General features: G+C 45.3%; 1 protein-coding gene across 1 annotated transcript in view; it reads right to left on the bottom strand.

Annotated features, from left to right (window-relative positions):
* The window catches only part of ADGRB1 (adhesion G protein-coupled receptor B1), a 203,992-nt gene that overhangs the window by 59,218 nt on the left and 129,323 nt on the right, over positions 1–15,451 (bottom strand). Inside the window, exons 18-20 of the mRNA XM_074146079.1 lie at positions 8,103–8,206; positions 6,880–6,975; positions 351–453 (exon numbers count right to left, since the gene is read on the bottom strand). Of these exons, the coding sequence (XP_074002180.1) occupies positions 351–453; positions 6,880–6,975; positions 8,103–8,206 (303 nt within the window). The remainder of the gene's footprint in view (positions 1–350; positions 454–6,879; positions 6,976–8,102; positions 8,207–15,451) is intronic.

Raw genomic sequence — 15,451 nt, 5'->3', positions numbered from 1 at the left:
ATTTTTTTTTAAAGCTTTTTCTCGATCTGTCTGTCTTTGTAATTTTTGGAAAATAAAATGGTTAAAGCCTTGCAAATAACCATGTTTCTTCACTGTGCCATGTGCCAGCTACTCTAGGCAGATATTCAAAAATATCACATTGGTTTTAATCAAAGCCCCGAGGATGCTGACAAATTATCAAAGAGAGAGCAAGAGAGAAAATTGAAATCTGCCATTTAGTCGTGTCTTTGACATGTCGCTAATTAACAGATGGAGGAAAAACGAGGAAGCGCTGCCTGAATGGATCATTTCAGTGCTAAATCAAGGGAAAAGCAAACAAACAAACAAACAAAGCCCAACCAATCGCCTACCTTATTCCGGGTCTGGGTCTGTCCGATCAGGATGAGAGCGTTGGAGGAGATGATGGATAGGCAGAAGTTGATAAGAATGACAGAGCGCTCTGAGCGAATATACCTGCAGCAAGAAAAGAGGGGAAGGGAGATCCACCCTGTTACAACCTGCATTGGGCTACCTCTAAAAAGCATCAACCAGATGCAGGTTGCACCGGGCCAGGCTCTACAGAAGGCCACGGTAAAAGATTGCCCGTTTCCTGCAGATTACGTTAAACCGACAAGAACAAGGGGAAATGGGAGGGGGAGAGCTTGGGTGTAGTGCTCAGCCCACAGATCTCTCCATCCTCCCCATCAATGCCGGAGTTATGAGCATGAGTCAACAAACTAGGGGCCAGCCTGGTCCCTAGTCTGAGCGGCTCCTAGGACAGTACTGAGCGCTGTAAGTCATCTTCAGCTCTGCTTACTCGAAAGGGGGCTTGAAAAGGAGCTTAAAAGAAAACACACAGGCAACACATGGAAAAAGATTCCCAAATAAGAAGAGCCACAGGCATGCTGGCAATGAAAGCAGATTACGAATGCATGCACCTTCACAACAAAGTGTTTGTGGTTCAGCATTCCCCTTTGTTTAACCTCACAACCCATCCTGAAGTGAGAATTACTTGCGGTTTTTTGTTGTTGTTTTTTTTTTTTTCCATCCCCCAGACAAAGAGGTTTAACACTTCTCAAAACTAGGCCAAATACATAACTGCACCTGTGAGTCTGGGATATTAAGGATCCAAGTTAGGAAGCTGTTGCCTTCAGCACCTGGTGGGAGCAAGCTATTTGTCATTTCTGATTTGCAATGTGCAGCACAGCACCAACTTGCTGCTGAGGTACGTGCATGACAATTAATTCAAAGGACTGGCTACGGGGGAAAATTTCTTTGAAGGCACTTTTATGTACCTAATAAAATTAAAAGGGAATTGCAAAAGCGCGAGTCTTCAAGGATTGACTGTGGACCTGACCATACAACACCCGTACACGTGAATAATCTCAGTGATTCAGCAAGTGCCCTGCCTGAATACCAGATGAATACAGAGCAGACTCGGATGCTTACAGAAATTAGAGACAGATCTATTAATCAATCAGCTCATCCCTGGAGGCTAATGCAGGATTATTTCCTATATTCCAGAATATCAACTATTTATATTGGGAATTTAATTTCATTAACTAATTTTAGCAAGAGCGAGTTGGTCACGCTTTGGCTGCAGAGTTTTGAGTTTCTGACTAGGTGGGCAGGACAAGTTTATTGCATGTTTAACCTGTGTTTTAGACCTACTGAAGGCTGAAAAACTTTGATTTTAACTTCCCTCTGAGTTTTACCTTCAGACAAACATGAACGTTGAAGAGATGCATTCCTGGATACAAAAAAATGTCACTGACGCAAAGTTGTCTGAACTTATTCTGAGTCTGTTGGAAATCTGGTTTATAGGTTGTTCTCTCTGAAACTCACCCAGCCCCATGACAGACTACAAAATTCAGGGTTCTAGCTCAGCTAGAAACTGCCTTGACTGACTGCAAAATGAGTATTTGCTTCCTTTCATGGCCAATTTGATCCCAAATTTTCCCATTTTATTGGGCTCAATACAAAGCTGTGGATCGCCTGGATCCTATTCCATTTGTGTCTGGAGGGTACCGAGCCATCAATCTATCCCAGATTGAATGAAGCAAAATATCAAATCTCTAGTCAGCAACTTCTGGGGAAAAGAAAGGGAGATTTGGACTCTGCCCTGGTGGGAATGGGATGTGATAAGTCTGTGTAACGACACTATGATCCAACTGACAGTAGTGTGCACTTCGAAAGTCTCCTCTGGTCAAAAAAGTTAAGCAATGAGTTGACCATAAGTATAGTCTGTATGTGAATGTAAAGGAAGATAATCCAGTCGTCTTCAGACTTTTTCCACCCTTAAATAAGCCTCTCCTTTTTCCACACTTCCCTTCACACACCGAGAGTCCATCCTCTTCCCCAGACCCTTGAGCCTCCAAACAACATGCAGAATCACAGAATCGGAATAATTTAGGTTGGGAAAAAACCTCTTGAGTTCCAAATCCAAACCTCCACCCAAAAAAAGGGCTAATTTCAAAGTCAGATTAGGTTTCTCAGGGTCTTGTCCGAGCAAGTTTTAAAAATCGCCAAGAACAGAAATGCCACCACCTCTCTTCAATGACTTGTTACAGTGTTTACCTCCTCTCACAGTAAAGGTTTGGTTTTCTTTATATCCAGTATTGTTTCCTGCTGCAGCTGGTGCCTCTAGACCTTTCCCTGTACACCTCTGCAAGTTGGTTGACTTCTCTGTGACTCCTCCTTAACAGCCTCCTCTTCTCCAAGCTAACCAGGCCTTATTTCCTTTGCCTCCTTTTACATCACATTCTCCAGCTCCCTAAGCATCCACTGGGCTTGCTCCAATGTGCTTGACATCTCTTGTATTGGGGGAGTCCAATGTTGGGCACACTCTTGAGATGTGGCTTCAAGAGTGTCAAGCAGAGGGAACTAATCAATTCCTTTGACTTGCTAGCTATATTCTTGCTTATATTGCCCAATGTCATCTTGGCCTTCATTGCCACACAGGTGCAATGCTGGTTCATGTCCAAATCGTTGCATGTAGGGCCTTCCCTGTAGAGGCATTGCCAAGCCAATCAGTTCCCAGCCCATCCTACTCCACATGGTTATTCTGTCCCAGATGCAGGACTGCACATTTGTCCATTTCTCCAGCCCATATCTCCAGTTTGTTGAGGTCCTCTGAACGGCACCGCTGCTCACCAGCATGTCGGTCACTCCTCTTAATTTGGTGTTATCCCCAAACCTGCTGAAGGTGCATTCTGCCCCCATTGTCCAGGTTGTTAAAGAAGACATTAAACAATATTGGCCCTGGAATCAATCCTTGACAGATGCAACTAATAACCAGCTTCTGGCTAGGCTTCAAAACTTTGATCATTATCCTTTAAACACGCACAAACTTCACCTAGCTATTAGCACACCTTAGAAGCCACCAATCCAGTCCACAGTCCCCTGGTCTGGATAAAATGATGCTATGGGAGACTGGGATAAAGGCCTTGGTAATGTCAAAATATACAACACCCATTTCTCTCCACTGTCTGTGTAACCAGCCATCCCACCTCAAAAGGCAAACAGGTCAGCCAGGCACAATCTGCCCTCAAGAAATCTGTGCTGTCTATTCCCAATTGTTTCCTTGTCCATCATTTTGCCTGGAAATAACCTTTAGAACTACTTGCTCCTTAATCTTCCCAGCGGCTGAGAGTAAGTTGACCAGCCAGTAGTTCTCTGGATCCTCCTCTTTGCCCGTTTTAAAGATGGCTGTAACATTTGCTTTCTTCCAGACATCAGGAATCTCCACAGATGATAGAAAGTGACTCCAGTGTAACATCATCCCGCTCCTTTAACACCTTTGATGCATCCCATTCAGTCCCATGGACATGCAAATGTCCAGCTTACTTAAATGTTCCTCATTTCTCTTTTCCTTGGTGGTGAGTAGTATTTTCTTCCCCAGACTCTGCCACTAGGAAGAGGAACTTGGGTGCTTGCCAGCAGAACAAGACAACGAAGGCACTGAGTACCTTCACCTTTTCTGTTTCCTTCTCCATTAGGCTACGTACACCATTCAACACTGGGCCAACATTTTCCTGAGCAGTCCTTTGGTGCTGATGTACCTACAGAAAGCCTTATTGATGCCTTTCACATCCTTTACCAGTTACAAATCCAGCTGAAGTCTGACCTTCCTAATTTAATCCTGCATTCCTGGACAATGTGTCCATAGTCCTCCTTGGTAGCCTGACCTAGTTACCAAACATTTGCTCGTTGTTTTCCAGCTCGATCAGAAGTTCCCTGTTATGTTACGGTGGCCTCCTGCCTTGCTTGCTTTTTTCCTTCCTTTTTCTCTTCTCCAGCACAGAATGGTCCACAGAAAGAAACCACCACTAGTATCCACACCCTCTGGCCAAAGAAGTCAGCAACTCATAGCAGAGAGAAAAAACACAGGTCTTGATGATTTTTGCCAGAAGAGAGATCTCCAGCAAAGCCAGAGCTACTCCAGGGTGCTTTCTCACTACCCTGCGGCTGATACATGGACTCTGGCTACGTATCAAAATATGTTATACTCAGCCACCAAAACAGGGGAAAACTCTCACTGCAAATTTAGGGAACTTCTACTCTGACCTGGGTCCTGCAGGATGTGGGGAAGCCCCGTGCAAACCGAGACAGATGGAGAAGGTGGGAAAACCCTGCAGTCTGTCTCTCTGTCCCCATTACACTTCCTTCCTCTCCGCAAACGCTGAATCACTCTTGCTTTCTCACTGCTTTTACACACATCCTTCTCCACGCAATCACTTACTCATTCCTGCTACCTCCCACCAGAGCCACCGAGAGCCTCAGCATCTCCGGCAAAGGCAGAGCTCCTGGGTTTAAAGCAAGTGTTAAAAGCCCCTTGAGAGCTCATTGACAACCACTAGATCAATCTTCACTCTCCGATGGGCAGGGAGTGAGAAAAGCTCACACTGATATCTTTCAGCGATACAGCATTCACCCAGCCGCCGCCAGTGAAAAAGGTCCGCCGTGCCCCACATGCTGATGGGCTGGTGGAAGAGCCGCTCAATAGCAAGCATCGATCTCCACGCTATGGAAAGGTCACCGACTCCAGAGGCTCTGTTGAACCAGGATGAGTTCAGGGATCGAAAACACATTGGGGGCACTCCTGAAACGCCACTGTGTCAAGTTGATGCTTAAAAAGAGTGATATAAACCAAAGCTGAGAGAAATACACAGCACAAAGTCATTTCACCTGTTCTGACCCTTGAATAGTTCCTTTTCTCCCCAGTTTTTAATTTTTATGGCATTTTTCAAGAGGGAAGATCTTTTTCTTTCAGTTCCCCTTTTTTTTCCACATGGGTGGTGGAGCACGTGGCCCACACACAGATCGTGTCTCCAGCTGTGACCCAGGACAGCCACTGCCGAGACGTAACAAGGTCACTCTACTTCTATGGCCCACTGTGTCACTGACCTCTCTGTTGAGGCTGCTAATAAGGCCAGAGATGCACCATCTGCAGCAGAGTTTTTGCAGCCATCTGTCTTTCTGGGAAGTGGCATGAGTCCACCAACAGGCCACCAACAGCCGTCAAACAGAAACAACGTCCAGTTTTCAGTGAGACTGTGCCAAGTTGGCCATGTCTGAAGTGATCACTTGCATCAGAAAGCTCATGCCGTTCATGCCGATGGCTGAGTTAGGTGGCACTAAGTAGCAACCATTATTTGGGGGTTTTGAATGGGAAGTGGAGGGTAAACTCATTTCCTCTCTGATACGCAGCCCAAAGCTGGGATCACCTCCCTTTTACTCTGCCCCCTTCTCTTTACCATGTTCCTTTCCCTCTTTCTCTCCCGCCCTTTCTTTCTGCTTCCCAAGTGTATAAACAAACCTTCGCTGGGCAAAAATCCTGGGAAAGTTTCCAGATTGTCAGCCTCAGTGAGCCTATTCATCAGAAGTGTTTCGTACTCAAGCTGAGCCTATATACCCGTGCTCCAGATGCCTTTGTCCAGAGGTCTGAATGGGAAATTTCCCAAGCCAAAGCTCCCTGAAACAGCTGAGCTCTGGTGGGTGCTCTCTAGTGAAGACCAGGCAGCTAGAGCATGAAGATTTTCTCCTCGGCACGGTGAAAAGGAACCACTTTGATACAGCTTCTGTATTTTAGCAACAACAGCTGGAATAATACTGCTGATCCCACTTCTGAGCATTCCTCCAGCTGTTGTCTATCAAACCGTATAACATCTAGGGCAAAACAAAGTGGGAGCCAGGAGATAATGTTGACTTGAATATGATGTTCCTGAGACCATTAATAGGACAGCACATTCATGTCCAGCAGCTATGCCTAAAATAAAAAGGACACACAGAGTGCTCAGGGCTCAGCCACGGGAATGCTGTGAAGTTTAGGAGACATGAAAACATGATCTACAGAGAAGAAATGAAACAAACTCAGCGCACCAAAGAGAAATTCTAGAGATCACTTGATCATGCTTTACAAATATTTACACAAAGAGACTTAGGATAGAGAGCCCTTCAGTCAAGATATAGCTGGTCTCAGGATCACTTGGAAATCGATGTCCATCCTTGGCTAGCTCAGAAATGCCCATTCAAGCCTCCCATAAACATGCCCCCCCATTCATGCTGATCATTTTGGACATAGGCATAAAAGCAAAGGCTGGAATGAGAAATTAAGAAGAGTGTATTTTAAACAGGGCAGGCAATTAACTTTACTGTCCTCAATAACAGTAAATATTGAGGGGCACACTCCTGGAAGAAAATACATCATGTTATTCCAAATGACTCCGTGCTCCAAATTCCATGCTCCAAACTGATTCAACCTCATGTCTGAACTTGGTTTCAGATCCTGAACTTATTTCTGATAGCAAAGAGAGGGTGAGGCTCGAACACTTGCTCTTTACTCCTCTATCCTAACTTTCCACTTGATCCTGACACCAGTGACACCAGTAAGTCACCTACCAGCGCTGCCCAGTGCTGCCCAGCCTGAGGAAAAGCAGGAGAGGACAAGGACTTGAGCAGATCCAATGATACCCCAGGCACGGAAAAACCTGAGTTCTAGATAAACGTTATCATGATCAGTCTTCAGCTCAGAGCACTTGCCATAATTAACTAGCCACTATGCACTGTCACAGTATCAACAAAAATAAGATGCATTTTTGCTCATTTTTACTTTCTTGTTTCTTTCCTCTATCAAAGCACAGAGAAAGTTATCTCAATTCCCAACTCTGAACTGAATTTACACTTTCCTCCCTAAGAGCCTCAGACTGATCCCTTCTCCCCAAAGGGTCACCAATAATTTCCAGACAGTGTGTTCTCTGTAGCCACTCCATTTCAATTTCACAGTTGTTCTCCTGGTTCTGGTTTTCTTTATTTAGCTTAGAGTTACCAAGCTCTCGGCATGTTTGCCATGAGTTTAGGAAAGGCATTGGTCTCGTAATATAAACTCAGACCTTGTTCAATGCAGTATAGGGGGAGAATCCCACGAACACCTCAGGTTCTCTAGCTTATACAGTCCACCAAAATGTATCTAAGGGGGGCCTTTGTTCAATAAAACTTTGCCATGAAATCACTTCAGTCTCTATAAATGATACAATTTAAGGTTACACCTGACCTGTGTATAGGTGTACAGGAGCTCTCTGCAATGGGATGTACTGAGAAATCCCATACGCATCTGAAGCTAAAGGCAAAACGTAGCTAAGAGGTTGGGGAGTTATTTAGACCGTGCAGTTTATCATCCTTAAGCTCCTGAAAAGTGCTGCCAGTCCTTCAGGCCAGATGTTTTCATAACGGGTCGTGGATGTTTTTGATGTTATCAAAGACCCAACCGGGAATACCTCTAAGCAATCTGCCTGCCAGAAGGCAGCGCGCGTCCACCTCTCCACAAACAAGGTTTCCTGGGGTACACAAAGGCATCTAAAACAGCACGCGGCTTTTCAAAATGGAACAATGCAACTACATGGGGTCATGGCACTAATTTCACTCTACTAATTTCTCTGGCCCTGAAAGGAAAGGATAATGCCAACTAAACCACCATGATGACTTTTTGCAGGACCCACTCATTACAAAATGGTTCTTCCTCGGGCACCAGACACCCAAAACAGGAGAGCAAAACCTCCAGGATCCATGTAGATCAAAAGACAGTTACTTTCCCCAACAAGAAGAGAAGAGAATGAAAGCCATACCTCCAAACAGAGACATAAATGATAATCAACAGCAAAAGTGTCAGCGAAGATACTCCACAGCCTACAATTAACGTGACAGAAGGGACCAGCACCTTTTCCATGTTCTGAAAGAGAGAAAGTAAGACATTAAAAAAAAAAAAAAGAAAAAAAAAAAAAAGAAAAAAAAAGAAGATGCTCAGCAAACACTATGAGCTCAATTTCATGGCAAGAACTTTCCTCCTGATTGCCTGTGTGTCAACTCACCTGACCTCCACATCGCACTGCACATACAAATAAAGAGGAAAGAAGACCAGGATCTGTTTCTGGTTGATCCAGCCCTTTTTGGACCTGATCCTGCTCCCACACACACCAGTGTTAACTCTGGGTAACAAGTCTGATATCCATGGCGAGGTAGGTATGTAAAAGGTAAGGATTGCAAGAGAAGGATCAGGCCCTTCATATCCAGTATGAAACTCTGAAGATAATTAACAAGGCAATAGCAGAAGGCAATGCCTACACTAGAACAATTACAAAGGAGCTCTTCTGGGAATGGCGGTGATGAAGGTAAAAGGATGAAAAGAAGGTGAAAATCTTCCACCAGCTACAAATACCCATCCGGAAAAGAAGGAGATGAAGCAAGAGAAGAAAAAAGAAGATGTATATCCTTCTCAGGGGACCCAGCATCCAGTCTTACCATCCTTCACTTCACTACTCTTAACATTACTACACAAGGTATCTCTTCCTAAGCACGGGTGCTTACTGGAAATGCTGGTGTGGAATGGTTCTCCTTTCCTGTCTGAACACAGAAGATCTGCTGATCATCAGTTCTTGCAATGCCAAGAACAAACACACATGCTATAACCTCTCCTAAGCTAGTTCTCTGCGTCACTGGGACTAACTGTGCAACCATCCAACATCTGCCAACCTAATATCTATAAACTCCCCTTGTTCTCAGCTCAGAGCGAGGATCTGGATCCCACTTGGTTTTCTCTGCTGCAGGCTTTTTTCCCAGCGTGTTTCTCATTTCCATATCAGCGATCTCTGAAGGCAGAGAAGCAGAGACCCACCATGCATCAGACACACGAGCACCCTCTATTTAGAGTGATTAGGCAGGAGGCAGAGGTGTGGGAGCGCAGTCAAGGTTGTCATTAGATTGGCACAGTACCAACACCCATTGCTACAGCCGTGGAGATGAGATGGTTTCTGACATAGTGAGGGCTTAGCATAGGAAAAAAAAAAATGCAATTATGCCTGAATTTGGGAATGGAACAGGCAGTTCTCTAAGGACTTGTCTACACCATTTTGTTGGCAGACATGAGGCTGCTCAACTCGAAACTCCAATCAGCGGGACACCACGAAGCTGAGGCAATCGCAGCTCTGTTCCAGGCTACTGAGCCTTCTGCAAAGCTAAATATATTAGGCAAGTCTCGGTGCTATGCTTAGATGGAGTCTGGCCAGCTCAACACATGGGCAAAGCAAGCATGTGTCCGTTGGCTCAAGGCCAACAGTCAGGACAGGTTTACTCCACAGAGCCCTCCACGAAGAACCGACAAACAACCCAAATATATTAGGATCTGAGCTGAATTGTCCATGCAGTCTGAAGGGCCTGAGAAGATCCTCCTTACTTGCATATTTTGACCAAGGGCACCCGTCACATTTTGAATCTCATTGGGGAGGGGGTGGTGGTGGGGGTGGAATTAATGAGGAACAAAACTTCCACCATACCGCTGCAGCGAACCCCACCGGAGCTATTGGGAAGGTTGGCACAGGAGCTTAAGGGACGTGAGACAAAATTTAGTGACACATTCAATGGCTTGAATGCCCAACTGGCAGATACACTCAAAGGAGTACAGGCTGATTGAGGGATCTTTACTGGATGCAGACCAGCTACAGACCATAAGCCAAACTGCACTGCAGTGTGGTGCTACCTCCCCGTAATGTCCCCTCCCTACACACAATATCAGCTCTGACACATCACTACCACAGCTTCCTTGAGTTTTCTCTGTGAAACAGGAGGTTTAGGATTCTCTAAAACTGCACCATAGATACAATTTCAACTTGCTGAAATTATTGAACTGGGTTTCCGGCAAGATCTTAGTCCTTTTAACTACCAGCAATCGCGCAGAAACTGCAAGAATAACACAGCACCCGGCCTCACCAATCCATCCAGCAAGGTCCTGCATCTCCCACCACCTAGGGCTTCCCAAAACGCTCAGGGAAAATGTTTCAGCTGTGGATCCTTCCTCTAAATTTCTACAGAGACTTGAATCACTGCAATTTTTAACATTAACTGATGTGACTGTATTCCCACCCTGAGAATTTACTCCTGCCAAATATTTGTGGATGGTTAGAAGCAGTTTTTGGGGAACTAGGTAAACAGAAAGAAATTTCAATGAAAATATCAATGTTTTGATTCATCTTCCATCAAACAAAATTGAAATTGGACATCTTCCAGCCACCCCGAGTGCTGAAATACCGTATCCTGCTTCTTACAAATTGAAATGTGGAAGGGACTTTATTCTGGGAACAGAAGCCTCTGATTTAACAAGGCACTGGGGTAGGGGATGGGGGAGAGAGATGTAATATCTGGTATGAAGGCACAGCTTCTTCCTTTGCCACCTGGGCTTTGTTCCCCCCCCCCTGCAGGACCCTAACCCTGCCCCACCTTGGAGATGCATGGTCTTGATAAACACACCACAAAGCACGAGCTCCTCAGACATTAATTGCTCCTTGCTCTCTTGCTCTGAGCTCACTCCCAACCCTTTTTCTCTCCCTGCTCCCCCCTTACGGCAATATGAGTTCACATCGCACAAATGGTGGCCTGGGATGAGCATCGATTGTGACATTTGATTTAAGTAGGTCTCATTTCACTGACTTTTCATGGGTAACTGGATAAAAGTGGGGGAGGAGCTCCATTAAAGCAAAAAAATCCCGACATATAACTCATTCCTAAACCATCTGAGAGCAGCTGAAGAAATGGAGTCTGGATTTTAAGAGATGAGCAGACTATATCCCTACATCCCCAACACAGTAATCCTAATTTCTTTCCCTTCCACATCCTTTCTGACATCCCTCCACCCCCACAACCTCAGGTTCTTTCACTCCCTTTCCCATCCCCTTTCCAACATCACCCATAACCCTCTCCTAGATCCTCCATCAGGTGAGTAAGAGGTTGCATGTACGGGACCATTCCTAGGTCAGATATTTGCTCATTGGCAAGAAATTACACAAATGACGATGTGCCAAGTGGAAGCCACATTTATGGGTGGTGTCTACCTTCAGCCCTTCCCACAGAAAAGACCCTGATCTGCACCTCCTTCTCTATCCTTCAACCAAACTTTTAGAAAACCTGTGCCTGCCAGAAGGACTTATGCTGAAGTGATGCCACGAAGCTCACCCATTCTCCCTACAGAGAAGGGATGGTTGGTCAAGCTCTGATGGGATTTCTGTTGGCATCACGAGGGTGGATAACCATAAAAAACACTGGCTGCAATAAGAACAGGAACTCACTCCTTTGGGAATAACAAATCCTAAAGTCTTAGGCCCAGGTAGCTTAGGATTCTGCTTTCTTTCTTCATTATTAAGGTTTCTCTCTCCTCCCCATCTTCCTTTCCCCCTCCCCCACTTCTTCCCTTTGGCAAACGAAGCATCATTTGTTTTATTTCTTCTGACTAATTAAACCCCCTGACAGAAGGTGATCGGATGCTGTAGGATCTGAGCCTTGCAAGGGAAGTTTCCTTGGAGGAGAAGGAGGGGGAAAAGTGAGGTTGGTTTAAAAAGTAATAATGCAACCAACAGAAAAACAGCAAGAGAAAGCAGTCCTGTGGGAGCTTCCCAACACCACAGCTGAGGAGCAAACTGGTTATCTGCAAAAGACAGGCCAGGAACAGGTTCTCCACCTGCTTAGACTAGAGAAGGTCCCAGATGGCCCAGACTCTGCCCTGCCCCTCACCACCTCCCCATGTCTGCTGATGGGTGCCACCCAGAAGCACCCTGAAACACAGATGAATCTGTGCCCAGTTGGAGCTGGAAAGAAAATTTTTGCCTGGGCTAAGCAGGAACAGAGCAGGTTGTTACAAGTCGCAAGTCCTGCGGTTCTGTCACCGAGCTTGACAAGGGACGAGGGAAGCAATCAATGACATCAGCTGGAATGGAAATAACGAGTGCCACTGCCTAGGGCTGCTCGCTGTCCTACCACCTCATCGTTCTGCCTGGCAGGACACTCCTCTTTTCTTTACAATTCCACTTTGTTTCCTTCTTCTCTTCTATTTCCTTCCCTTCCTTTCTCCCTCATTTTTTTTTCCTCTCCTTTGTCTTCTTTCCCCTCTTCCTTTGGCCATTTTACATGACATACTCTGCCTTTTCTTCTTGCTCTTAATGCATCTCTCTGACTCTCCCCTCTCCCCCCACCCCTTACATTCTCTGCATTTCTCTTTCCTTCCCTTGCTTTCTGCACAACACTGTGAAAAGCGACTTCACTCAAGCCATGCTTGTTCCATTACCCTGCTCTGGCTCCAGGGTCAGAGAGGCTCCAATTAGAACAAAGTCAAAAATGGTATTTCTTAATGCCACGCGGTTTGCCTGAGAACTTACAAGCAAGCTGTCCTTTCAGCTTTTTCCATCCTTGATATCAAGAAAGGCCAAACAAAGTCATTATAAGTACAACATCATGCTAATAAAGCCACCAAAAAATTAAACCATTGATTTTGGTCCCAAATTAAACACAGAGATACGAGTTTGGAATTTGGGGTGCTGGGCTTTGTTTTTAGAAATGTGTTTGCTATTTGGAGTGGTTGCCTTGAGCCTGACTTCCTGCACATTTGAAATTAAAGACTCATGAAGTCAGAGAACTACAGAAGTACTGGTTGCAAGGGACATTTAGAGCTTTCAAATCCAATTTACTGCTTGGAGCAAGACACCACTAATATCAGGTGAGGCTGGCCATGGTTTTGTTCAGATGAGTCTTGGAAATTCTCAAAGATGAAGAGCTCCCATCCCTCTGCTGACCATTCCAGGGCCACACTACTCTCCTGGTGGTAGGTTTATTTCCTAAGGTTGTACATGAACCTCCAAAGCTACAGTTTGTGGCTTTTCCCCTGTTAAATCATCAGATACAAGCAAGAGGAGTTTGGTTTTATAATTTTTGTAATTGCCCCTCTGATACTTGTAGGTTGTGACTATATTGCTCCTTACACTTGTCTTTGCAAGATCAAGCAAGTCCTTGCAAGTCATGAGCTCAAAGCAATGAGCCTCACTCCATGTTTCTGACAAAGAACTGGACTAGGTGGCTGTGATTTACTCCAAGAATTGCTCAGGAACCATTTTACTGTGCCACTGGCCTAAAGGCTTTTCATGATTCTTGTGAAGTTTTTTAAGCCACATTGTATTGATTTTGTTGCTGGTTGGACAACTCTTGTCACAGCAGAGAGCTGGTTGTAAAAATTGCTGGAAAATAATGCTTTTAGCAGTACTTACAAAAGTGAACAGCTTTCTAAACAAAGGGGTGTGTGGCAGTGCTGTAAGAAAACAACTGAGAAGGGCTGAAGAGGTGGACGTGCTCTTGTCATCTGCCAAAAAAATCCTGATTTTTCTTTTAATTCCCAATTTGTTAGGTTCTGTATACTGCAGGAGTGTAGTAAAGCACCAGCCATGTAGTCTACCACAGTACAAGCACTGGACAGAAGGAGAGCAGCCACCCCAAAGGGCAGCAATTTTCGGGACTTTGGTCATGAGTGATGCTATGATAACTTCCCCTGGGTGAGAACCAGGTTCTTGAAACAACTCAGCTGGCAAAGGTGTAGCTGATGTATGTGTCCACCTCCAAGGACTCTGCAGAACCAAGAGGAGCAAAGCTTTGTGCTTGCCCGCAGAAGGAGGCAGGCACACACAGGGAGCAGACCCACTGAATAAGAAGGTGCTGTTCGTACCCCATCACTCTCCTGACCATCATCCAGCAGCACTCAATGAAAGTAGCACTGGTGTCCAGACGTCTGGTCACGCCAGGGCATGCCAGTTGCTGAGCCCCATGGTAAAACTACAGATACAGACGGAGATCCTCAAGGGAAGGCTCAGTTTTCACCGCCCAGAAGACATACTTCTTGCACGAATTGCAAGACAGGGAGAGAGGAAGAGCTCACAAGCTCTTTTTGGTGGACCTCAAAATATGGGCAGTAGCAGGGATTTAGTGAAGGCAGGATAGGGCCACAGCTGAAAAGAGCTTTTTTGGTAGCTCAGCATTATCAGAGGGACTACAGGATTCACTCAACTCAAAGCAGAGGAGCAGTGAGGAGGCACCAAACCACTTTTTAATAAAATCATAGAATGGTTTGGGTTGGAAGGGACCTTCAAAGTTCAAAGTTCGTCTAGTTCAACACCTCCTGTGATGGACAGGGACATCTTTCCCTAGATCAGGTTGCTCAAAACCCTGTTCAACCTTACTTTGAACACCTCCAGGGATGAAGCATCCACTTCCCTGGGCAACCTGGGCCAGTGTTTGTCACTACAGGTCCTGCTGCCATGGTTTAACCCCACCAGGCAACAAAGCACCGCACAGCTGCTCACGGGATGGGGGGAGAAACAGAAGGGTAAAAGTGAAAAAACTAGTGGGTTGAGATAAAGACAGTTTGAAAATTAAAAAAAAAAAAAAAAAAAAGGAGGAAGGAAGGAAACTAACAAAGAGAGAAGGAAAAAACCCAAAATTGAAGAAAAGCAAGTGATGTAGAAAATAATTGCCCACCACCAACCAGCCAATACCCAGCCAGTCCCCGAGCAGCAGCAGCCCCCGCCAACCTCCATTCAGCGGTTTTATTGCTGATCATGATGTCATACGGTATGGAATATCCCTTTGGTCAGTTGGGGTCAGCTGTCCTGGCTGTGTGCCCTCCTAGCTTTTTGTTCACCCCAGCCTACTCGCTGGTGGAGTGGTGTGAGGAGCAGAAAAGGCCTTGACTCTGTATAAGCATGGCTCAGTAATAGTGAAAACATCCCTGTATTATCAACACTGTTTTCAGCCCAAATCGAAAACTTAGTCTCATACTGGCTACTATGAAGAAAACCAACCCTATCCTGAACAAAACCTGGCAAAAAGTCTTTCTCCATGTTTCTTATAACACTTTATATTCTGAAAGGTCACAATAAGGTCTCCCCAGAGACTTCTCCATCTTCTAACCTCTGAGGGGGGCTTTGAGATGCCTGCATGAAGATCACCTAGTGGCATCATTCATAAATAATCTTTTCACAACTTCTTTCTGGAACAGCCTGACATCCTCCCCAGCTCAGCCCATGTCATTGCAAAACAGACCCAGAGAATTACTACCTCTTTTTGCTTCTTTCGTATCATAACTACAGGCTTCTCATGTCAAAGCTAATAG

The sequence above is a fragment of the Numenius arquata genome, chromosome 3, assembly GCF_964106895.1.
Source record: "Numenius arquata chromosome 3, bNumArq3.hap1.1, whole genome shotgun sequence".
Lineage (NCBI taxonomy): Eukaryota > Metazoa > Chordata > Aves > Charadriiformes > Scolopacidae > Numenius > Numenius arquata.
Note: the sequence above shows the minus strand (reverse complement) of the source record. Positions and strands in the feature narration are given on the sequence as shown.